Source organism: Ranitomeya variabilis, chromosome 3, assembly GCF_051348905.1.
Source record: "Ranitomeya variabilis isolate aRanVar5 chromosome 3, aRanVar5.hap1, whole genome shotgun sequence".
Classification (NCBI taxonomy): Eukaryota; Metazoa; Chordata; class Amphibia; order Anura; family Dendrobatidae; genus Ranitomeya; species Ranitomeya variabilis.
This window is the reverse complement of record NC_135234.1, coordinates 9,739,090-9,764,855: the sequence shown is the minus strand read 5'-3', so window position 1 is coordinate 9,764,855 and position 25,766 is coordinate 9,739,090. Positions and strand designations below refer to the sequence as shown.

Here is a 25,766-nt window from a genome sequence, read left to right as displayed (position 1 = left end):
TCTAGAGCACTAATACAATACAAGTCCAATTTAACATATTTCATGTTTGCATTCTATAGCGGTACAGAGTGCTACTTTATTTGTTGGTTATATATGGAGATGGCTGCTCTTAGCTTGCACCTGTTCACACCTGTTTTCTGTTTGGAAGTGACGGTCAGTCTTTGATATGTATTCTTGTACTGATTGTGGTTCTAGTACTGTATTCCTGTACTGATGGTACTTCTGGTAATGTATTCCTGTTAATGTCTACACATGCATTAGTCCACTGTCAGATAATGTAAGACATGGCTATGTCAAGAAAGTATTGTGTCCACTGACAATTAAAGGTTCCTACATTCCTATTCTAGAGTTAGTGTTTGTAAGAGTGATGATCTGAGGATGTTCCTGATTTAGCTATTGCCTATACTAGACCCAGTCTTGACTCTTGTAGCCACAGGAGTATAAATGCCCCCAATAATGAGGATTCCCTTTCATCTCGGTTCGTCTGTTTCAGCATTTTTCACGGTTCTAGATTTTATTTGAGATATGATCATTAATATTCATGTGACCTAGAACCTGGCGATGGCGGCGGACTAGATGTGGCGGCTGAGAGGCTGTGCTAACTAAGGCGTAGACTTATAGAAGAATCTCCAGGTAATCAGATACTTCAGGTCCATTAATCCAGAACTGATCCAGAAGTGAAGAATCAGAAGAGAGAAAGTGGCACAGAAATATCACCGGCTCATCTCAGATGGAGGGGGCTCCACTCTGTGGATAGAGGGGCCGCACTCTGTGGATAGAGGGGCCGCACTCTGTGGATAGAGGGGCCGCACTCTCGGGATGGAGGGGGCCGCACTCTCGGGATGGAGGGGGCCGCACTCTCGGGATGGAGGGGGCCGCACTCTCGGGATGGAGGGGGCCGCACTCTCGAGATGGAGGGGCCGCACTCTCGAGATGGAGGGGCCGCACTCTCGGGATGGAGGATCCGCATTCTCGGGATGGAGGGGGCCGCACTCTCGGGATGGTGGGGCCGCACTCTCAGGAAGGAGGGACGCGGATCTGCAGTCATCATCGTCCTTCCCCGTCAGGATCGACTTCAGAGCTTAGAGAACTGGATGAGGTTTCGGTTGATCTCGGACACGTTGCGGCACCCTGCGGAGCAGAATGGAGAAGTGACAGATCCCAGGAACACTCCTGTAATCCAGAACCCAGTGGGTCACCGATCTGATGATCTGGCATTAAACTAAAATAATCCCAGTGGATCCCGGCTGCCCAAATAGATTCCCAGGCTCACCAGAGAGCGCCATGGACAGGCGGAACTCGTCAGCCAGGATCTGCAGCACCCCCCGGACGCCTTCTTCTCCCTGGTGTAAGACAGAAGCTGGGTAATGGCTGCACCCCAATATCTGCTGTGTGAGTGAAGGGGCCGTGAGGAAGGTTCTCCTACCTTGTATGCGAGACCCCACACAATGGGGCGGCCAATGAACACACACTTGGCTCCCAGGGCCAAGGCCTTCAGGACGTCGCTCCCTGTCCGGATCCCCCCGTCTATATACACCTCGATGTGACCCTGCACCGCGTCCACGACCTCAGACAGGGCGTCAATCTGTGGACACAAGTCCTAGACAGGGTCAGGTGCAACCACAGCTCTGGTGGGTCAGAGACCACCATTATCTGCCGCACGTCATATCTGGTGTCTGTACCGGGGGGCCTCTATGGGTACAGAGCACCAACGGGGGGTGACGGAGGCTCCTGGTCCTACAAAAGCCACTGCAAGATGATAAAATGCAGAGCAGGAAGGTAAAGCACAAAAACTCAGCTGAACCAAGCAGCGCTGAAGGGTAAAGCATTGGGGATGGATGAAGCATTCTGCCTGAGATATGATGAGAACTTCAGACGACCGATGGCTCCACCTTACACCGGTAAGGCGCGGTACGTACCGTGGCGAGCTCTCCGTCCAGCTGCCGGCCGCCGTGGTTGGACACGATGATTCCCTGCACTCCATGCTCCACCGCCAACTCCGCGTCCTCCTTGGTCAGAATCCCTTTGATGATGATTGGCAGCCGAGTCAGACTTCTCAGCCAATGAACATCCTTCCAGCTAATGGACGGGTCCAGAGTGTTCACTGGGACCCCATAATTATCGGGGCCACAATGTTCCTGGCGAAACATCAGTAACACACCAATCATTGTTAGGGACACAATAGGAAAAGCCACCGGACACCAGGGACACAATAACAAAAGCCACCAGACACCAAGGAGATTGTAATAAAGCCCACCAGACACCAGGGACACAAAAATAAAAGCCACCAGACACCAGGGACACAATAACAAAAGCCACCAGACACCAAGGAGATTGTAATAAAGCCCACCAGACACCAGGGACACAAAAATAAAAGCTACCGGACACCAGGGACACAATAAGAAAAGCCGCCAGACACCAGGGACACAATAAGAAAAGCCGCCAGACACCAGGGACACAATAAGAAAAGCTACCGGACACCAGGGACACAATAAGAAAGCCCACCAGACACCAGGGATATAATTATAAATGAACGAAAAATAATGAGACATTTACCTCAAAAACTCCCTCGAAGTTCTTAACCTTGAGGTGCGGAGGGAGTCGAAAGTTGTTGCGGATGTCGCTCCTCCTCTTGCCGGTGTACGGGACGTCCACAGTGAGGACCAGAGCCTTGAATCCCAGCGCCTCCACCCGGTGCACCAGCTGCTCTGACAGCTTACGGTCCCGATACACGTAGAGCTGGAACCAGCGGAAACCATCAGGGGCGGCGGTGACGATCTCCTCCACGGAGCAGGTGGAGTAGGTGCTGGCCACGTAGCACAGGTTCAGGGTCTCTGCCGCTGAGGGACAGAAGAGAAGGAAATCCACGTCACTGTCCAGAGAAGTCACATGCAGGGCTAGCAGAAGGGGTAACCAACCGTCCTCCACCCCTGGACCACCAGGGCCGCGGCATCTCACCACCTAAGACCACTAGGGATTTACAGTTCTGGGGGGAGTAAAGCTCTGATAACCATTGATAAGACCAGCAGCAGATCGATAGGGTCCACCACAAAGAACCATCGGCGGGGCCACAGCAGAGCGATAGGGCCACCACAGGACGACAGAGCCATAGGAGAATGACGGGGCCACAACAGGATGACAGGGCCACAGGAAAACGATGGGGCGGCCGCAGGACGAAGGGGCCACAGGAGAACGATGGGGCCAAAGGAGAACAATGGGACCACCGCAGAACGATGGGGCCACAACAGGACGATGGGACCACAGCAGGACAACGGGGCCACCACAAGAAGATGGGGTCACAGCAGGATGATGGGGGTCACAGGAGAATGATGGCGCCACTGCAGGATGATGGGGCCACAGGAGAACAATGGGACCACCGCAAGATGATGGGGCCACAGGAGAACAATGGGGCCACTGCAGCTCCTGAGAGCAGTCATGGTTTACACCGCACCGGAGCGAATACTCTGCCAGAACGAGTGATGTGGAGCAAATATGGAGTGTAGACTTATGTGCAGAACTCGTCACACCCTGTGAAGTTTTCCACATTTTTCACGTTACACCACAAAGTAACAAGTGTCAATAACGTGTAAGCGTCTGTGCCCACGGTCAGGAATCGGCCTCTGATCACTGCGGAATCACCGCCCCCGATACATTGTACTGGGACATTTATATTGAAGTGTGGAGAGCCGCGCCCCATGTCCGCCTCCGCGGTGACCGTGGGCATCTGTGGACGTATAGACTGCAGAGACCTCTGTGTCATAACCAGTGAATTCCCCCCTTCCCACCAATCCCGTAATGAAAACACAGACAGGCCTGGATGGGTTGAACAGGTCGGTCACAGGTTATTCATTTGATAAGCAGAGTAGGGCAATTACATTTCGCAACGGGCTGATCGCTGAAGGCCCCGTCTGTGACCGCCAGGCGAGCAAGCCGATGAGCGGTTACCAACCTTTGCCCCATCTCCACTACCGCTATGATGTAATAACAGAATAATAATAATATATATATTTTTTTAACATTTTAATAATAGCAGAGCAGCATATTCATGAGTATATAAGGGAGGGAGGGTGGGACAACAGCTTCCAAGGGTCAGCCTGGGAGAAAGAGGAAGGCGCTGACCCCGGCACCTGGATTTAACCCCTGAGGGTGTGGCCGGACGCTCCTTAACCTTTCTTCCGGTTGGTCAGTTGGGCGTCCCAATTATGGCGTCACCTGGGGAGTAGTGGGAGGGGGAATTGGGCGCTGCACAGAGGTTACTTCTAGCTTTAACCCTATGTGCTCCGCAGTCAGAGGCACGTTCCTTTATCAGTACCGTGCCTGCCAGTGGGCTTCACTGTGCTGTAACATCCGGACCACAACATGAAGCGCAAACTCCCCAAAATCTTGTCAGATGACACATGCACTCGCAGGGTGCAGCAGGCCCCCGACAATAAATGCTAAAGCAGCACAGTGCAAGCTACTGATGAGAGCAGCCACCCATCGCCCAAACATCAGAGGGGTTGGCCGCCTAGTAGAGATGAGCGGTGTTCGAGTCGGACTGTTCGCCAATTTCAAATTCGAGCTGTTTTGGGCGGTGTTTGAGTCGTTCGATGAACCCGAACAATTTGCTTAAAATCCGGCTGTTCGAGTTTCTGTTCGATAACTGTTCGTTCACCAAAAGCCTAACTTGATTTGCACATTAAAACTGTTCATCATTGTTAATGGACTGTTTCAGTTTATAGTGGCGGGGGAGGGGGATAGATCTGTGCTGAAATAATGCCGATCTCCATTTTTTTTTTCTTTCCCGCATTTACAGAGGGGCGGGGCAGTCTCTCAGCCTATCAGCAGTGCGCACACACAGCAATGTGCATGTGATGCAGACAAGCAAGGGCATGTGTCATTGGCTGTGTATGTCACATGTCACTCCTTGCCCAATGAGAACCAGCCATTTGCCCCGCTGCGGGCACTATACAGTCAAAGAGTCTTTTTTTGCCAGCGAATTGTCAGAGAGATCGGTTTAGGGAGTCGGGACTAGTTGTAATATCAGCCCTTTTCAGGGTAGGTTACAGCAGTTCATAGCACTGTTTGCCAGGCAGGTCTGAGCCAGTGCTGTGCAAGTGTTAGTCACAGCATTTGGTGTAATCTAGCTCAGACAATCCTTTTGGGCCTAGGAGCAGTGTCTGGTAGTCATCTGAGTAGCCCGCCTGTGAAGCTACACCGCCTGTGTATCTCAATTTTTACGGCATCTAACCCAGTAAATAGTTTTGGGGTTTGGGCTTAGTAGCAGTGTCTGCACGTCAGTGGAGTAGCCCAGCCACCCACCGCCTCTTTACCTAACTACTATTTTGTAACGGCATCTGGCCCAGGAAATCCTTTTGGCCTTGTATAATTTAGTGCTACTCAGCAGAGTACCCCACCCATGATGCAAACTACACCGCCTCTTTACCTAAGTACTATTTTGTAATGGCATCTGGCCCAGGAAATCCCTTTGGGCCTAGTAGAAATTTCTGCTACTCAGCAGAGTACCCCACCCATGAACCAAGCTACACCGTCTTCTTCCTTTCTCAATCTAACCCCTCGGCTCTGTGGTGTCCACTCTCCCTCCAGCTCTCTCCTTCTCACAGGTGTTTTCACACTGTGGCAAATCTTTTGGGCCCAGGCATAAGAAGTCGAAGTAATGGATAATTGTGCCGCCTTACAAACGTCCATGACGACCCATTCGAGGAAGCAACTAAACGCCTCAAATAGTGAGCAGGATATGGAGCACCCCATGGGCCAACAGCGATCTATGTAGTATGCTCCTTCACAGAAGCAGCCCAATGGGAGGACACTATTCGGAGGCACAGGTAGTAACCGGAACGCCCCCTCAATGTCTGTTTTGGCCATTAGGGTGCCCCTTACCAACCTCTTGACCCGCCTGATTGCCTCGTCAAAGGAGGTACAGTACATAGTACTGTACTTGGTTCCACATCGATGTTGTCGTTTACTGACCTGCCCCTTGGATATGACAAATGGTGGATTAGTCTGAATGTATTGGGTTCATTTTTTGGCACGACTCCCAACGGGGGTACCACTACGTCTTCTAAGGAAAGTGTTCTGAATGGACCCGCCGCCATTCTACCTAAAGATATTTCTTTTTTTATTTTTTTTATCAGACGTCTGGCTGTTGGTAGAGTGAGTTTAGATTTTTACTCCAGCCTTTCCTGATTTTAGAAGGGCATGACATGCCTGCCTATATCTGTGTCTCCTCCTCCTTTTACTCCTCCACCTCTTTTCTTCTCGCATGACTATGTGTAGTTGTGACTTTTCCATGTGTTTGTTGTGTCTTCTGAGCAGTTTGTCAGCTTTTGGACACCTTTTAAGGTGTTTTCTGTGTGTTTTCTATGTGTTTGTGTTTAACTGCCATTGGTTTCAATGGAAAAACTTTTGAATGATAATGCAAAATTAGTATTAAACAAAAAACTAAACCAAAAAACTAATTTATATTAACTTTATTTCAAATATAGGAATAACAAACCAACACAACCCCTAAAAAAACCTTTTCTATATAAGAATAGGTTAAAATTAGCCTATTTGTTCATGGGCAAAAACAGAAGGTTAGGGGGTACCCGACTATACTCTGATCACTACGCGTCCCTACGGTACTCCCTGCCTATCTGCGGAGGTTGGCACCCTCTTGGACGCAATGTGGCGCCCCCGCTCCTCGGCGGCTGTCCCTGGATGCCCTGCGGGTCCCTAGTAATTGGATATTAAGGACACATCACAGTTGCCCACACCTAGGGCAGACCTATACATGAACAAATAAAAAAATGCCAAATGATCTTCCACTATGGTGCCTCAACAATGAAGTTAAACAAAGTGCCTCAAAGGACTTGATGAAGCAACCTGTGGCACCCCTACCCGTGTGCTCTAAGCCTCCTTCACTGGCTATTAGGCCCTTACACCTCCCTACCAGGACTGCCCTGCCTGACAGCGGAGGTTGGCACCCTCTTGAGCGCAAAATGGCGCCCCCGCTCCTCGGCGGCTGTCCCTTGTAGCCCTAGGCCAACCCCTACACCAAAGGATGATTCTGTAGGGAAATGCCTATGGAGCTGTACTAGTGGGCTACCATGGAAATATAAATATGTAGTGACCTCAACAGAAATTACACAAATTGGTAGCCCACTAGTACAGCTCCATAGGCATTTCCCTACAGAATCATCCTTTGGTGTAGGGGTTGGCCTAGGGCTACAAGGGACAGCCGCCGAGGAGCGGGGGCGCCATTTTGCGCTCAAGAGGGTGCCAACCTCCGCTGTCAGGCAGGGCAGTCCTGGTAGGGAGGTGTAAGGGCCTAATAGCCAGTGAAGGAGGCTTAGAGCACACGGGTAGGGGTGCCACAGGTTGCTTCATCAAGTCCTTTGAGGCACTTTGTTTAACTTCATTGTTGAGGCACCATAGTGGAAGATCATTTGGCATTTTTTTATTTGTTCATGTATAGGTCTGCCCTAGGTGTGGGCAACTGTGATGTGTCCTTAATATCCAATTACTAGGGACCCGCAGGGCATCCAGGGACAGCCGCCGAGGAGCGGGGGCGCCACATTGCGTCCAAGAGGGTGCCAACCTCCGCAGATAGGCAGGGAGTACCGTAGGGACGCGTAGTGATCAGAGTATAGTCGGGTACCCCCTAACCTTCTGTTTTTGCCCATGAACAAATAGGCTAATTTTAACCTATTCTTATATAGAAAAGGTTTTTTTAGGGGTTGTGTTGGTTTGTTATTCCTATATTTGAAATAAAGTTAATATAAATTAGTTTTTTGGTTTAGTTTTTCATTGGTTTCAATGGGGTTCGACGGTGTTCCTTGAACAGTTTGGCGAACATCTCCCTGTTTGACGAACCGAAACGAACCCGAACACTAGGGAGGTGGCTCATCTCTACTGCCTAGTAGCAAAAATGCACACAGGTAAGGCTGCATAAGACACTATTCACACAGATAGATGTGATGCACAGTGTCCGGACAACCTATTGATCACGCCATAGTATTAGCAGGTGAGCCGTCCAGCACTATATATATATACATGCAACACACAAGGAACAACATAAAGGGGCCCTGCTGCACCCTGCAAAAAGATGATAAAAAGTGCAAAAAATATGAAAAATTAAATAATGTATGTAATACATTAGATGAGGTATTAGTTACAATTTTGGCCAAAATGGATAAGCCTGCAACCCAACGTCAAGGGTCCTCACCAACCTGCAAGTCCTACTCTAATATCAAAAACAGCTAACATAGAAAAACTCATGTTGCATGTATATATATACTCACCGGCCACTTTATTAGGTACACCTGTCCAACTTCTTGTTAACACTTAATTTCTAATCAGCCAATCACAGCAGCCTTACCTGTGTGCATTGTTGCTACTAGGCGGCCAACCCCTCTAATGTTTGGGCGATGGGTGGCTGCTCTCATCAGTAGCTTGCACCTGTGCTGCTTTAGCATTTATTATCGGGGGCCGGCTGCACCCTGCGAGTGCATGTGTCATCTGACAAGGCTCTGGGGAGTCCGCTCTTCATGTTGTGTTTTTTTTGAGCAACATCCGGACCACCCACAAGTACAAAGCGTCCGACCCGCAGCGATGACTGACAGCAACAGAGGAAATGATACAATGTTACTGACTGTTAAATAAATATACATCTGATAATTCTGCCGTGCATTAGTCTTCAGCCCCAATAGTCAGTACATTGTAGGACCACCTTTCTCTGCAGTCTTTTGGGGTCTGTCTCTTCACCTTTCTCTGCAGTCTTTTGGGGTCTGTCTCTCCTTTCTCTGCAGTCTTTTGGGGTCTGTCTCTCCTCCTTTCTCTGCAGTCTTTTGCGGTCTGTCTCTCCTCCTTTCTCTGCAGTCTTTTGGGGTCTGTCTCTCCTCCTTTCTCTGCAGTCTTTTGTGTTCCGTCTCTCCCTCCTTTCTCTGCAGTCTTTTGGGGTCTGTCTCTCCCACCTTTCTCTGCAGTCTTTTCTGGTCTGTCTCTCCTCCTTTCTCTGCAGTCTTTTGGGGTCTGTCTCTCCTCCTTTCTCTGCAGTCTTTTGGGGTCTGTCTCTCCTCCTCTCTCTGCAGTCTTTTGGGGTCTGTCTCTCCCTCCTTTCTCTGCAGTCTTTTGCGGTCTGTCTCTCCTCCTTTCTCTGCAGTCTTTTGGGGTCTGTCTCTCCTCCTTTCTCTGCAGTATTTTGGGTTCTGTCTCTCTCCTTTCTCTGCAGTCTTTTGGGGTCTGTCTCTCCCTCCTTTCTCTGCAGTCTTTTGGGGTCTGTCTCTCCTCCTTTCTCTGCAGTCTTTTGGGTTCTGTTTCTCCTCCTTTCTCTGCAGTCTTTTGGGGTCTGTCTCTCCCCTTTCTCTGCAGTCTTTTGGGGTCTGTCTCTCCTCCTTTCTCTGCAGTCTTTTGGGGTCTGTCTCTCCTTTCTCTGCAGTCTTTTGGGGTCTGTCTCCCTCCTTTCTCTGCAGTCTTTTGGGGTCTGTCTCCCTCCTTTCTCTGCAGTCTTTTGGGGTCTGTCTCTCCCTCCTTTCTCTGCAGTCTTTTGCGGTCTGTCTCTCCTCCTTTCTCTGCAGTCTTTTGGGTTCTGTCTCTCTCCTTTCTCTGCAGTCTTTTGGGGTCTGTCTCTCCCTCCTTTCTCTGCAGTCTTTTGGGGTCTGTCTCTCCTCCTTTCTCTGCAGTCTTTTGGGGTCTGTTTCTCCTCCTTTCTCTGCAGTCTTTTGGGGTCTGTCTCTCCCCTTTCTCTGCAGTCTTTTGGGGTCTGTCTCTCCTCCTTTCTCTGCAGTCTTTTGGGTTCTGTCTCTCTCCTTTCTCTGCAGTCTTTTGGGGTCTGTCTCTCCTTTCTCTGCAGTCTTTTGGGGTCTGTCTCCCTCCTTTCTCTGCAGTCTTTTGGGGTCTGTCTCCCTCCTTTCTCTGCAGTCTTTTGGGGTCTGTCTCTCCCACCTTTCTCTGCAGTCTTTTGGGGTCTGTCTCTCCTCCCTTCTCTGCAGTCTTTTGGGGTCTGTCTCTCCTCCTTTCTCTGCAGTCTTTTGGGGTCTGTCTCTCCTTTCTCTGCAGTCTTTTGGGGTCTGTCTCTCCTCCTTTCTCTGCAGTCTTTTGGGGTCTGTCTCTCCTCCTTTCTCTGCAGTCTTTTGGGGTCTGTTACTCCTCCTTTCTCTGCAGTCTTTTGGGGTCTGTCTCTCCCCTTTCTCTGCAGTCTTTTGGGGTCTGTCTCTCCTCCTTTCTCTGCAGTCTTTTGGGTTCTGTCTCTCTCCTTTCTCTGCAGTCTTTTGGGGTCTGTCTCTCCTTTCTCTGCAGTCTTTTGGGGTCTGTCTCCCTCCTTTCTCTGCAGTCTTTTGGGGTCTGTCTCCCTCCTTTCTCTGCAGTCTTTTGGGGTCTGTCTCTCCCACCTTTCTCTGCAGTCTTTTGGGGTCTGTCTCTCCTCCCTTCTCTGCAGTCTTTTGGGGTCTGTCTCTCCTCCTTTCTCTGCAGTCTTTTGGGGTCTGTCTCTCCTTTCTCTGCAGTCTTTTGGGGTCTGTCTCTCCTCCTTTCTCTGCAGTCTTTTGGGGTCTGTCTCTCCAGCTTTGCCCATCTACAGGTGACATTCTCCCCTTCTTCTTTCCCCCGCGCTCTCGCTCAGTGACATTGGATGGAGACGTCTGTGATCAGTGATTTTCACGTCTTGTCTCAGATTCTCTGGGATTTGTCTCTGGACGGTGACTGCACCGATCACACACAGGAATCTGCTCTGATCTGCACCCTCCATTGTGGCTCTGGCAGGATGTTGAGGGTCGTTGTCCTGCTGGAAGGTGAACCTACGCTCCAGTCTCACGTCTCCTGCAGCCTCTAACAGGTTTTCCTCCGGGATTGTTCTGTATTTAGCTCCGTCCATCTTCCCATCACATTTGTCCTGCTTCCCTGCCCCTGTTGATGAAAAGTCTCCCCACAGCTGACTGCTGCCTCCACCATGTGAGATAGTGGGGATGGTGTTTTCAGGGTAATTTGCAGTGTTCGTTTTTTGCATTTAGCAGAAAAAGTTATTTAGTCTTTCTTCTTGCCGCTCTTCCATAAAGGTCAGATTTGTGGATATACGACTAAGGGTCCCTTTCCACTTGCGAGGAAAACGGATGCGTGCAATCCGATAAAAAATCGGATTGCACTCTGACCAACGTTATTTAATAGGTGTCTTTTCATTTGCGATTTTTTTCTCAGCCGAAATCGGACTGAGAAAAATCTGGATCGGCTGAGAAAAAAATCGCAGCATGCTGCGTATTGCTGCGATTCTCGGACGAGACTCGCCAATGCAAGTCAATGGGTGCGAGAAAAAAATCGCACAGCACTCGCAACATGCGAGTTCTGTCTGATTATTACGCACCAGTGTCCTTTGAAAAGCCGGCAATTCAGTGCGGTGTACAGTAAAATCACACTGACAGGTTAGAATAGAGAAGATATATACACATAGAATAGGTATATATACATATATATATGTCAGTGAGACACCTATATATGTATATTTATATTTAATGCAGCGCTAGATAGCTTAAAAGCCTCTAATTCAATTGCCGGCTTTTTCCTTCTCCTTCACAAACCCGACATGATATCAGACATGGTTTACATACAGTAAACCATCTCATATCCCTTTTTTTATTACATATTCCTCTTCACTAATGTAACAAGTGTCTGTGTGCACAATTTGGGGGATCTAGCTATTAAATTATTATTATTATTATTATTATTATTATTATTTATTGTTATAGCGCCATTTATTCCATGGCGCTTTACAAGTGAGGAGGGGTATACATAATAAAAACAAGTACAATAATCTTGAACAATACAAGTCATAACTGGTACAGGAGGAGTGAGGACCCTGCCCGCGAGGGCTCACAATCTACAAGGGATGGGTGAGAATACAGTAGGTGAGAGGACCCTGCCCGCGAGGGCTCACAATCTACAAGGGATGGGTGAGGATACAGTAGGTGAGGATAGAGCTGATCGTGCAGCGGTTGGTTGATCGGTGGTTACTGCAGGTTGTAGGCTTGTCGGAAGAGGTGGGTCTTCAGGTTCTTTTTGAAGGTTTCGATGGTAGGTGAGAGTCTGATGTGTTGTGGTAGAGGGTTCCAGAGTAGGGGTGATACGCGAGAGAAATCTTGTATACGATTGTGGGAAGAGGAGATAAGAGGGGAGTAGAGAAGGAGATCTTGTGAGGATCGGAGGTTGCGTGTAGGAAAGTACCGGGAGATGAGGTCACAGATGTAAGGAGGAGACAGGTTGTGGATGGCTTTGTACGTCATGGTTAGGGTTTTGTACTGGAGTCTCTGGGCAATGGGGAGCCAGTGAAGGGATTGACAGAGGGGAGAGGCCGGAGAATAGCGGGGGGACAGGTGGATTAGTCGGGCAGCAGAGTTTAGAATAGATTGGAGGGGTGCGAGAGTGTTTGAGGGGAGGCCACAGAGCAGGAGGTTGCAGTAGTCAAGACGAGAGATGATGAGGGCATGGACTAGGGTTTTTGCAGATTCTTGGTTGAGGAATGAACGGATTCGTGCAATATTTTTGAGTTGAAGTCGGCAGGAAGTGGAAAGGGCTTGGATGTGTGGTTTGAAGGAGAGATCAGCGTCAAGGATAACCCCGAGGCAGCGAACTTGTGGGACTGGGGAGAGTGGGCAGCCATTTACTGTAATGGATAGGTTCGTTGGGGGGGTCACGTGAGATGGGGGAAAGATGATGAATTCTGTTTTGTCCATGTTAAGTTTCAGAAATTTAGCGGAGAAGAAGGATGAAATAGTGGACAGACATTGAGGGATTCTGGTTAGTAGGGAGGTGATATCTGGTCCAGAGATGTAGATCTGTGTGTCATCAGCATAGAGGTGATACTGAAAGCCATGAGATTCTATGAGCTGTCCCAGGCCAAAGGTGTAAATGGAGAAGAGCAGGGGCCCAAGGACTGAACCTTGTGGGACTCCGACAGATAGGGGGCGAGGTGAGGAGGTGGTGTGTGAGTGGGAGACGCTGAATGTCCGGTCTGTTAGGTATGATGAGATCCAGGATAGGGCCAAGTCTGTGATGCCAAGGGATGAGAGGGTCTGTAATAATAGGGAATGGTCCACTGTGTCAAAGGCAGCCGACAGGTCGAGGAGGAGGAGAACAGAGTAGTGTCGCTTGCTCTTGGCGGTTAAAAGGTCAGTGGTGACCTTAGTTAGGGCAGTTTCAGTGGAATGGTGTGGCCGGAAGCCAGATTGTAAGCGGTCAAAGAGGGAGCAAGAAGAGAGATGGGAGGACAGTTCAAGGTAGACGTGTTGTTCCAGTAGTTTTGAGGCATAGGGGAGAAGTGATATAGGGCGATAGCTAGATACAGAGGATGGGTCAAGAGAGGGCTTTTTGAGGATAGGTGTGATGGAGGCATGTTTAAAGCTTGAGGGTTAAATTGCGGAAAAACTTGGCGTGGGCTCCCGCGCAATTTTCTCCGCCAGAGTGGTAAAGCCAGTGACTGAGGGCAGATATTAATAGCCAGGAGAGGGTCCATGGTTATTGGCCCCCCCGTGGCTAAAAACATCTGCCCCCAGCCACCCCAGAAAAGGCACATCTGGAAGATGCGCCTATTCTGGCACTTGGCCACTCTCTTCCCACTCCCTGTAGCGGTGGGATATGGGGTAATGAAGGGTTAATGCCACCTTGCTATTGGAAGGTGACATTAAGCCAGATTAATAATGGAGAGGCGTCAATTATTACACCTATCCATTATTAATCCAATTTTTGGAAAGGGTTAAAAAACACACACACACACATGATTAAAAAGGATTTTAATGAAATAAACACAGCGGTTGGTTTAATAATTTATTGCTCTCTCATTCCATTTTCATACCCTCGCTTGGCAAAACAATAAACACACAAGATACATACCCTCTCTGATGAACTGTCACGTCCCACGAAGTAATCCATCTGAAGGGGTTAACTAATATTACAGGCAGAGCTGCGATAATCCACTCGCTCGTACCTGTAATCCCCGGGTGCTGAAAGGAAAGCAGTGATCTGTACTTACATTCAGTCGCGGTGATGCGCCCCTGCTGGATGTTCTCATGAACTGCAGCCTGGGAACTTTTTCCCACGCTCCAGGTCATATGAGGACATCCACCAGGGGGCGCATCACCGCGATTGAATGTAAGTATAGATCACTGCTTTCCTTTCAGCACCCGGGGATTACAGGCACGAGCGAGTGGTTTATCGCAGCTCTGCCTGTAATATTAGTTAACCCCTTCAGATGGATTACATCGTTGGACCTGACAGTACATCAGAAGGTATGTATCTTGTGTGTTTATTGTTTTGCCAAGCGAGGGTATGAAAATGGAATGAGAGAGCAATAAATTATTAAAACAACCGCTGTGTTTATTTCATTAAAATACTTTTTAATCATGTGTGTGTGTTTTTTAACCCTTTCAAACAATTGGATTAATAATGGATAGGTGTAATAATTGACGCCTCTCCATTATTAATCTGGCTTAATGTCACCTTCCAATAGCAAGGTGGCATTAACCCTTCATTACCCCATATCCCACCGCTACAGGGAGTGGGAAGAGAGTGGCCAAGTGCCAGAATAGGCGCATCTTCCAGATGTGCCTTTTCTGGGGTGGCTGGGGGCAGATGTTTGTAGCCAGGGGGGGGGCAATAACCATGGACCCTCTCCTGGCTATTAATACCTGCCCTCAGTCACTGGCTTTACCACTCTGGCGGAGAAAATTGCGCGGGAGCCCACGCCAATTTTTTCCGCCATTTAACCCTTTATTTTAGCAGCTACAGCGGCCAAATTTTGCACATACACACTACTAACATTAGTAGTGTGGAATATGCAAAAAAAATGGGGATATGAGATGGTTTACTATATGTAATCATGTCTCATATCCTGTCGGGTTTGGGAAGGAGAAATTAAAAGCCGGCAATTGAATTAGCGGCTTTTATGCTATCTAGCGCTGCATTAAATATAAATATACATATATAGGTGTCTCACTGACATATATATATGTATATATACCTATTCTATGTGTATATATCTACTCTATTCTAACCTGTCAGTGTGATTTTACTGTACACCGCGCTGAATTGCCGGCTTTTCAAAGGACACCGGTGCGTACAAATCGGACAGTAATACGGATGTCATACGGATGATGCGATTATAAAAAACGGATGATGCGATTAAAAATCGCATTGTACTCGCATGACACTCGCATGCAAATCGCATACGTTCCATCCGTTTTTTCGGTCCAGATTACGGACCGTTTTTTATCTCGCAAGTGGAAAGGGACCCTAATAGTCGTCCTGTGGACAGATTCTCCCTGAGCTGTGGATCTTCGCGGCTCCTCCAGTGACCATGGATCTCTTTGCTGCTTCTCTAATTAGTGCTCTCCTTCCTTGCCATGTCAGGTTAGGTGGACGGCCATGTCTTGGTAGTTTGCAGTTGTGCCATGCTCCTTACATTTTTGGATGATGGATTGCACAGTGCTGCATGCGATGTTCAGAGCTTGGGCTATTTTCTGTAACCTAACCCTGCTTTCCTCTTCTCCACAACTTTATCCCTCACCTGTCCGGTGGGCTCCTTGATTTTCATGATGTTGCTTGATCCCGAATGTTCTCACACAAACCTCTGAGGCCTTCACCGAACATCTGTCCTTATACTGAGAAGAAATCACACCCAGGAGGACGCAGTGCACTAATTATGTGACTTCTTAGGGCGATCCGTCACTCAGCATGTTATTCAAAGGCATCGGACTGCAGGGGGCTGAATACTAATGCACCTCACAATGTTCAGATTTATAGAATAATTAGTGCACCTTGTATCAATCCCTTTACACTTCACAAATACTTGTTACTATGTCTTGTATCACAGAAAGTCCCCAAAAATACTGTATATACACCTGTCATAACCTGGGCACCTCCTGTATACAATTATATATGTTCAGCCGGTATAACCTGGGCATCTCCTGTATATAATTATATATGTACAGCCGGTATAACCTGGGCATCTCCTGTATATAATTATACATGTACAGCTGGTATAACCTGGGCATCTCCTGTATACAATTATATATGTTCAGCCGGTATAACCTGGGTATCTCCTGTATATAATTATATATGTACAGCCGGTATAACCTGGGCATCTCCTGTATATAATTATACATGTACAGCTGGTATAACCTGGGCATCTCCTGTATATAATTATATGTGTACAGCCGGTATAACCTGGGCATCTCCTGTATACAATTATATATCTTCAGCCGGTATAACCTGGGATCTGCTGTATATAATTATATATATGTACAGCCGGTATAACCTGGGCATCTCCTGTATATAATTATATATATGTACAGCCGATATAACTTGGGCATCTCCTGTATATAATTATATATGTACAGCCGGTATAACCTGGGCATCTCCTGTATATAATTATATATGTACAGCTGGTATAACCTGGGCATCTCCTGTATATAATTATATATGTACAGCCGGTATAACCTGGGCATCTCCTGTATATAATTATATATGTATAGCTGATATAACCTGGGCATCTCCTGTATATAATTATATATGTACAGCCGGTATAACCTGGGCATCTCCTGTATATAATTATATATGTACAGCCGGTATAACCTGGGCATCTCCTGTATATAATTATATATGTACAGCCGGTATAACCTGGGCATCTCCTGTATATAATTATATATGTACAGCCGGTATAACCTGGGCATCTCCTGTATATAATTATATATGTACAGCTGGTATAACCTGGGCATCTCCTGTATATAATTATATATGTACAGCCGGTATAACCTGGGCATCTCCTGTATATAATTATATATGTACAGCCGGTATAACCTGGTCATCTCCTGTATATAATTATATATGTACAGCCGGTATAACCTGGGCATCTCCTGTATATAATTATATATGTACAGCCGGTATAACCTGGGCATCTCCTGTATATAATTATATATGTACAGCTGGTATAACCTGGGCATCTCCTGTATATAATTATATATGTACAGCCGGTATAACCTGGGCATCTCCTGTATATAATTATATATGTACAGCCGGTATAACCTGGGCATCTCCTGTATAGTGATATGGAGCACGCTGGTACAACCTGGGTATTATGAGGTCCCTACCTCTGGCTGTGCTCTTCTCCCCGTCGGGCCAGGCCAGGCAGTGGAAGGCTGTAGGTGCGATCCCGATGGGGCAGCTGATCTCGGTGCCCAGGACGGTGGTCCTGGTGTCCATTACTGAGACGTCTCGCAGCATGCGGGGTCTCAGACGAATCCTGCGGAGCAGAGTGTCAGTAAATACCCGGCGCATTAAGCTCTGCCAACCCCGAGAGTCGCCTCTTACCTCCTGAAGGCTTGTAAGTTGTCATCCCGGGTGCAGCAGTCGTCGGCTCCCGCAGCGTAATACTCCCAGGTGGCTTTAGGTAAATGGTCTTTGGCGTAAGCTTCATAGTCCGACAGGCAAATGAGGGACATCTCGGCCTCCCCCTGCCCCGACCTGGGAGATGGAGGGAACGGTTATAGCGCCGCCCTATAGGTGACTATGAGAAGTGTCATCACCAGGAACAGCAACAATTCTAGAGGAATAAACTGCACTGACACCTACTACAGGCGGGAGACTACCGCAATCTATCCAGCTCTGCTACATCAGGAAGTGGAGTCTGCACCGGGGAGCGCGAGGACGTGTTACATCGGGTCTTATCCTCCAGAGCTGCACTCACTATTCTGCTGTTACATCAGGTCTTGTCCTCCAGAGCTGCACTCACTATTCTGCTGTTACATCAGGTCTAATCGTCCAGAGCTGCACTCACTATTCTGCTGTTACATCAGGTGTTATCCTCCAGTCACCTCCAGAGCTGCACTCATTGTTCTGCTGTTACATCAGGTCTAATCCTCCAGAGCTGCACTCACTATTCTGCTGTTACATCAGGTCTTGTCCTCCAATTACCTCCAGAGCTGCACTCACTATTCTGCTGCACAGTGGCTCAGTGGTTAGCACTATACGGTGGCTCAGTGATTAGCACTGCAGTTTTGCAGCATTGGAGTCCTGGGTTCAATTCCCACCAGTGACGACATCTGCAAGGAGTTTGTATGTTCTCCCCGTGTTTGCGGGGGTTTCCTCCGGGTTCTCCGGTTTCCTCCCACATTCCAAAGACAAACTGATAGGGAATTTAGATTGTGAGACAGCGATGATAATGTGTGCAACCTGTAAAGCGCTGCGGAATATGTTAGCGCTATATAAAAATAATGATTATTATTACATCGTATCTTATCCTCCAGGCCAGCTTGGGGGACATGTAGACTAGGATGGGGGACATATATATACCAGGATAAGGGGCGTCTAGGCCAGGATGGGGGACATATATATACCAGGATAAGGGGCGTCTAGGCCAGGATGGGGGACATATATATACCAGGATAAGGGGCGTCTAGGCCAGGATGGGGGACATATATATACCAGGATAAGGGGCATCTAGGCCAGGATGGGGGACATATATATACCAGGATAAGGGGCGTCTAGGCCAGGATGGGGGACATATATATACCAGGATAAGGGGCGTCTAGGCCAGGATGGGGGACATATATATACCAGGATAAGGGGCGTCTAGGCCAGGATGGGGGACATATATATACCAGGATAAGGGGCGTCTAGGCCAGGATGGGGGACATATATATACCAGGATAAGGGGCGTCTAGGCCAGGATGGGGGACATATATATACCAGGATAAGGGGCGTCTAGGCCAGGATGGGGGACATTTAATGATTTCAGTTCTTCAATACAAAACGTGAATCAAATATATATTTTATAGAGTCATTACACACAGAGTGATCTACTTCATGTGTTTATTTCTGTTAATGTTGATGATTACGGTTTACAGCCAATGAAAACCCAAAAGTCATTATCTCAGTAAATTAGAATAATTAACAAACACCTGTAAAGGCTCCTAAGCATTTATAAAGGTCCTTAGTCTGTTCCATTAGCTCCACAATCATGGGGAAGACTGCTGATTGACAGATGTCCAGGAGGCGTCACTGACACACTCCACAAGGAGGGGAAGCCACAAAAGGTCATTGGTAAAGAAGCCGGCTGTTCACACAGTGCTGGATTTATAACACCAGCTTGAAAAAATGATTTTAAAATCTGAAATATTGTGCTATTGAAATGTCTGTTCAGTAAATGCGCTCAGTACTTGGTCGTGGCTCCTTTTGCATAAATTACTGCATCAATGCGGCGTGGCATGGAGGCGATCAGCCTGTGGCTGCTGAGGGGTTATGGAAGCCCAGGTCGCTTTGATAGCAGCCTTCAGCTCGTCTGCATTGTTGGGTCTGGTGTCTCATCTTCCTCTTGACAATATCCCATAGATTCTCTATGGGGTTAAGGTCAGGTGAGTTTGGTGCCAATCAAGCCCAGTGATACTGTTGTTTTTACACCAGGTATTGGTACTTTTCACGGTGTGCAAATGTAAGGTACCCAAGTGAGGTCATCATGGAGGAGCTCTGGTCCCCACTCGCTCTGGCCTCCTACAGACAAGGAGAGTCTCAGTCCCAGTGTGCTGCTATGTCGGTGGTGCTCTCCACTTACTTCCGGCCTGCAGGCCTCTTCTGACTCCAGGAATCTCTCTTCTGGAATCAGGGCAGCAAACAGTCCAGGAGACAGGTGGTTCATATGAAACAAACTATTACTGAGAGAATGGCAGTCTGTACAATATGTACCAACAGGTATGAAGGATACGTTAGCCCTGGTTCTCGGGATGTGGGGCATATCCCCCTTCCTGGCTTTCCTAGCCCTTGGCGACTGCAGCATTTCTGGATTGCGATACCTTCTGCCACATGTAGTCTGAGTCCATCTTTCTATCTAGCTCTACAAGCTGTGTGCGCCCCTGGCCCCCGACGTCCATCTCCAGGTTGCCCTTGGCCAGTAGATGGAATCACACAAAAGGTATTTGTGGCAATCTGCTATATCCTCGCCTACTGTATCCTCACCCATCCCTTGTAGATTGTGAGCCTTCGCGGGCAGGGTCCTCTCTCCTCCTGTATCCTCACCCATCCCTTGTAGATTGTGAGCCCTCGCGGGCAGGGTCCTCTCTCCTCCTGTATCCTCACCCATCCCTTGTAGATTGTGAGCCTTCGCGGGCAGGGTCCTCTCTCCTCCTGTATCCTCACCCATCCCTTGTAGATTGTGAGCCTTCGCGGGCAGGGTCCTCTCTCCTCCTGTACCAGTTATGACTTGTATTGTTCAAGATTATTGTACTTGTTTTTATTATGTATACCCCTCCTCACATGTAAAGCGCCATGGAATAAATGGCGCTATAATAATAAGTAATAATAATAATATCCCGAGTATGGAGCTCACGCTTTTCCTTAGCAGCCGGCTATCCCTGCTGCCTTCCCATTATCTACCTGTAACTTCCTGCCTCTAACACTCAGTTTCCCCCCTCACTGGGGTTGGTCACTACAGTTAACTCTTTCCTAGCCAACTGCAGGCCATGAGGACATTCTACCTGTACCACACAAAAGTATATAAACACATTTAATCCTTGGGGGTCTAGAAGCAATCATGAGCTTCCACCATCATTACACACAGGGGCCAAGTCCTGCTGGAGAATGACATTTCCATCTCCAGAAAGCTTGTCGGCAGAGGGAAGCATGAAGAGCTCTACAATGTCCTTGTAGACGGCTGCGCTGTCTTTGGTCTTGATAACATACAGTGGACCTACACCAGCAGATGACATGGCTCCCAAACCATCACTGATGGTGGAGACTTCACACTAGACCTCCAGCAGCTTGGATTGTGGCCTCTCCACTCCTCCTCCAGACTCTGGGACCTTGGACCACTGACAACAGTCCGGTTCTTTCCTCCTTGGCCCAGGTAAGAGGCTTCTGGCGTTGTCTATTGGTCATGAGTGGCTGACACAAGGAATGTGACACTTGTAGCCCATGTCCTGGACACGTCTGTGTGTGGTGAAGCAATGACTCCAGCAGCAGTCCGCTCCTTGTGAATCTCCCCCACATTACTGAATGGCCTTTTCTTAACAATCCTTTCCAGGCTGCAGTTATCCCGGTTGCTTGTGCACCTTTTTCTACCACACTTTTTCCTTCCACTCCACTTTCCATTAATATGCTTGGATACAGCACTGTGTGAACAGCCGGCTTCTTTACCAATGACCTTTTGTGGCTTCCCCTCCTTGTGGAGTGTGTCAGTGACGCCTTCTGGACATCTGTCAATCAGCAGTCTTCCCCATGATTGTGGAGCTACTGAAACAGACTAAGGACCTTTATAAATGCTTAGGAGCCTTTACAGGTGTTTGTTAATTATTCTAATTTACTGAGATAATGACTTGTTGGTTTTCATTGGCTGTAAGCCATAATCATCAACATTAACAGAAATAAACATGTGAAATAGATCACTCTGTGTGTAATGACTCTATATAACATATAAGATTCACTTTTTGTATTGAAGAACTGAAATAAATTACCTTTTTGTTGATATTCTAATTTAGTGAGAAGCATCTGTACATGCCAGGATGGGGGATATACTGGCCAGGATGGGGGATATACTGGCCAGGATGGGGGATATACTGGCCAGGATGGGGGACATGCAGGCCAGGATGGGAGACATGTATGCCAGGATGGGGGACATGTATGCCAGGATGGGGGACATGTATGCCAGGATGGGGGACATGCAGGCCAGGATGGGGGACATGTATGCCAGGATGGGAGACATGTATGCCAGGATGGGGGACATGTATGCCAGGATGGGGGACATGCATGCCAGGATGGGGGACATGCATGCCAGGATGGGGGACATGCAGGCCAGGATGGGGGACATGCATGCCAGGATGGGGGACATGTATGCCAGGATGGGGGACATGCATGCCAGGATGGGGGACATGCAGGCCAGGATGGGGGACATGCATGCCAGGATGGGGGACATGCAGGCCAGGATGGGGGACATGCATGCCAGGATGGGGGACATGCAGGCCAGGATGGGGGACATGCAGGCCAGGATGGGGGACATGCATGCCAGGATGGGGGACATGTATGCCAGGATGGGGGACATGTATGCCAGGATGGGGGACATGTATGCCAGGATGGGGGACATGCAGGCCAGGATGGGGGACATGCAGGCCAGGATGGGAGACATGTATGCCAGGATGGGGGACATGTATGCCAGGATGGGGGACATGCATGCCAGGATGGGGGATATACTGGCCAGGATGGGGGACATGCATGCCAGGATGGGGGACATGTATGCCAGGATGGGGGACATGTATGCCAGGATGGGGGACATGTATGCCAGGATGGGGGATATACTGGCCAGGATGGGGGATATACTGGCCAGGATGGGCGATATACTGGCCAGGATGGGGTATATACTGGCCAGGATGGGGGACATGCAGGCCAGGATGGGGGACATGCAGGCCAGGATGGGGGACATGCAGGCCAGGATGGGGGATATACTGGCCAGGATGGGGGATATACTGGCCAGGATGGGCGATATACTGGCCAGGATGGGGTATATACTGGCCAGGATGGGGGACATGCAGGCCAGGATGGGGGACATGCAGGCCAGGATGGGGGACATGCAGGCCAGGATGGGGGACATGCAGGCCAGAATGGGGGATATGCAGGCCAGGATGGGGGACATGTATGCCAGGATGGGGGACATGCAGGCCAGGATGGGGGACATGTATGCCAGGATGGGGGACATGCAGGCCAGGATGGGGGACATGTATGCCAGGATGGGGGATATACTGGCCAGGATGGGGGATATACTGGCCAGGATGGGGGACATGCAGGCCAGGATGGGGGACATGCAGGCCAGGATGGGGGATATACTGGCCAGGATGGGAGACATGCAGGCCAGGATGGGAGACATGTATGCCAGGATGGGGGACATGCAGGCCAGGATGGGGGACATACTGGCCAGGATGGGGGATATACTGGCCAGGATGGGAGACATGTATGCCAGGATGGGGGATATACTGGCCAGGATGGGAGACATGTATGCCAGGATGGGGGATATACTGGCCAGGATGGGGGATATACTGGCCAGGATGGGGGATATACTGGCCAGGATGGGAGGCATGTATGCCAGGATGGGGGATATACTGGCCAGGATGGGGGATATACTGGCCAGGATGGGAGACATGTATGCCAGGATGGGGGATATACTGGCCAGGATGGGGGATATACTGGCCAGGATGGGGGATATACTGGCCAGGATGGGAGACATGTATGCCAGGATGGGGGACATGTATGCCAGGATGGGGGACATGCAGGCCAGGATGGGGGACATGCAGGCCAGGATGGGGGACATGTATGCCAGGATGGGGGATATACTGGCCAGGATGGAGGATATGCATGCCAGGATGGGGGACATGCAGGCCAGGATGGGGGACATGTATGCCAGGATGGGGGACATGTATGCCAGGATGGGGGACATGTATGCCAGGATGGGGGATATACTGGCCAGGATGGAGGATATGCAGGCCAGGATGGGGGACATGCAGGCCAGGATGGGGGACATGTATGCCAGGATGGGGGATATACTGGCCAGGATGGAGGATATGCTGGCCAGGATGGGGGACATGCAGGCCAGGATGGGGGACATGCAGGCCAGGATGGGGGATATACTGGCCAGGATGGGAGACATGCAGGCCAGGATGGGAGACATGTATGACAGGATGGGGGCATGCAGGCCAGGATGGGGGACATACTGGCCAGGATGGGGGACATACTGGCCAGGATGGGGGACATACTGGCCAGGATGGGGGACATACTGGCCAGGATGGGGGATATACTGGCCAGGATGGGGGATATACTGGCCAGGATGGGGGATATACTGGCCAGGATGGGAGACATGCAGGCCAGGATGGGGGACATACTGGCCAGGATGGGGGATATACTGGCCAGGATGGGGATATACTGGCCAGGATGGGAGACATGTATGCCAGGATGGGGGATATACTGGCCAGGATGGGGGATATACTGGCCAGGATGGGAGACATGTATGCCAGTATGGGGGACATGTATGCCAGGATGGGGGACATGTATGCCAGTATGGGGGACATGCAGGCCAGGATGGGGGACATGTATGCCAGGATGGGGGATATACTGGCCAGGATGGGGGATATACTGGCCAGGATGGGGGACATGCAGGCCAGGATGGGGGACATGCAGGCCAGGATGGGGGATATACTGGCCAGGATGGGAGACATGTATGCCAGGATGGGGGACATGTATGCCAGTATGGGGGACATGTATGCCAGGATGGGGGACATGCAGCCGGTGAAATAAGTACTGAACACGTCACCAGTGTTCTCAGTAAATCTATGGCAAAGCTGCTATTGACATGAAATACTCACCAGATATCGGTAACAACCCATCCAATCCAACACAGGAAAGAAATCACCAGAGATGTCCATAAATTAAGTGAAATAATGAGAAATGACACAGGGTAAAGTATCCAACAGATGAAAAAAGAGAGGAACAAAAAGCTCAGGAAAGTCCTGACACCGGCTGAGATCTGTCAGCAATTAGGAGCAATCCTGTCACTAAAATAATATCAGCTGGTTCACCTGATGGTCTGTAAAAAGGTGTCTCATTACCAAGGGGCCACACAGGAAATATCTCATGATGGGGAACACCTGGGAGCTGTCTCAAGACCTCTGCAACCTTATTGTTGCAAATCACCGGCTGTGTATCTCAGGATCAGGATTCGCTTTATGGAGACGTTTCAGGTTGTACAGATAACGCAGATTAATCATTCACCTTCTATCGTTCTACTTTATGAGTTTATGAAGTGTTTTCATGATGTGACCTGTGAAATCTTTTGTGTGTGCAGACAAGGATAAAGACATAAAGGCTCTGTCCCCACAGTATATGTGGCTTGTAGCACTGATATAACCCCCAGACGTTACATGATATCAGCCGCTGTATTACGAGCTCTGGGGGGCGCGCTTGCCTTTCCTGCTCACAGGGTGCTGGGCATTATCACTGCCGTGTTGTGCCATTACCAGACTTGCAGCATTGGCAGTCTGCACCCCCTCGCAGCCCCCGGCCCACACTCACGTGCCGCTCACCTGTATATCGGCTCTGGATCCAGCAGGTCCGGCTGTACGGGGGCCCTTGTACCCCTCTCTGTCTAAAGTCCAAGACCCAACACCTTCTGCCATCCAATCGCGTCCAACAACAGCGCAGACGTACGCCGCCGCCTGTCACTATGCTTCCTGAACAAACAGTCCGCAAAGGATTAACCCCGTCCTGACCTCTGGCTTTGTATCTGGGAGCACATTGTCCCGTAGCCGGGGGATGTGGTCAGGGTGGAGGGACAGGAGAGCTCAGGGACATATTACACAAGACCTGCGCCCAACGGAGCGGCACTGTCCAGGAAGAAAGTGATGATGGCAACTAGAAAATAACACTGCCAACCAATATCTGGATAACACCGCCATACAGTGTCTGCATAATATTATTGTTTACTATTATAGCGCTATTTATTCCACGGCGCTTTACATGTGAGGAGGGGTATACATAATAAAAACAAGTACAATAATCTTAAACAATACAAGTCATAACTGGTACAGGAGGAGAGAGGACCCTGCCCGCGAGGGCTCACAATCTACAAGGGATGGGTGAGGATACAGGAGGAGAGAGGACCCTGCCCGCGAGGGCTCACAATCTACAAGGGATGGGTGAGGATACAGGAGGAGAGGGTAGAGCTGGTCATGCAGCGGTTGGTTGATCGGTGGTTACTGCAGGTTGTAGGCTTGTCG

At 49.2% G+C, this 25,766-nt stretch overlaps 1 protein-coding gene across 2 annotated transcripts in view; it reads right to left on the bottom strand.

The window, feature by feature from the left end:
• Positions 1-495: 495 nt before the first annotated feature.
• Positions 496-25,766, bottom strand: part of HAO2 (hydroxyacid oxidase 2) — a 43,883-nt gene continuing 18,612 nt past the window's right edge. Inside the window, exons 1-8 of one of the 2 annotated variants that reach the window (XM_077293611.1) lie at positions 25,074-25,487; positions 17,332-17,484; positions 17,112-17,263; positions 2,557-2,840; positions 1,920-2,138; positions 1,427-1,585; positions 1,274-1,343; positions 496-1,131 (exon numbers count right to left, since the gene is read on the bottom strand). In XM_077293611.1, coding sequence (XP_077149726.1) covers positions 1,076-1,131; positions 1,274-1,343; positions 1,427-1,585; positions 1,920-2,138; positions 2,557-2,840; positions 17,112-17,263; positions 17,332-17,462 — 1,071 coding nt within the window. In that variant the 5' untranslated portion in view covers positions 17,463-17,484; positions 25,074-25,487 and the 3' untranslated portion in view covers positions 496-1,075. Of the gene's footprint in view, positions 1,132-1,273; positions 1,344-1,426; positions 1,586-1,919; positions 2,139-2,556; positions 2,841-17,111; positions 17,264-17,331; positions 17,485-25,073; positions 25,488-25,766 lie in introns of those variants that run through there. The other variant, XM_077293612.1, reaches the window with a different exon arrangement.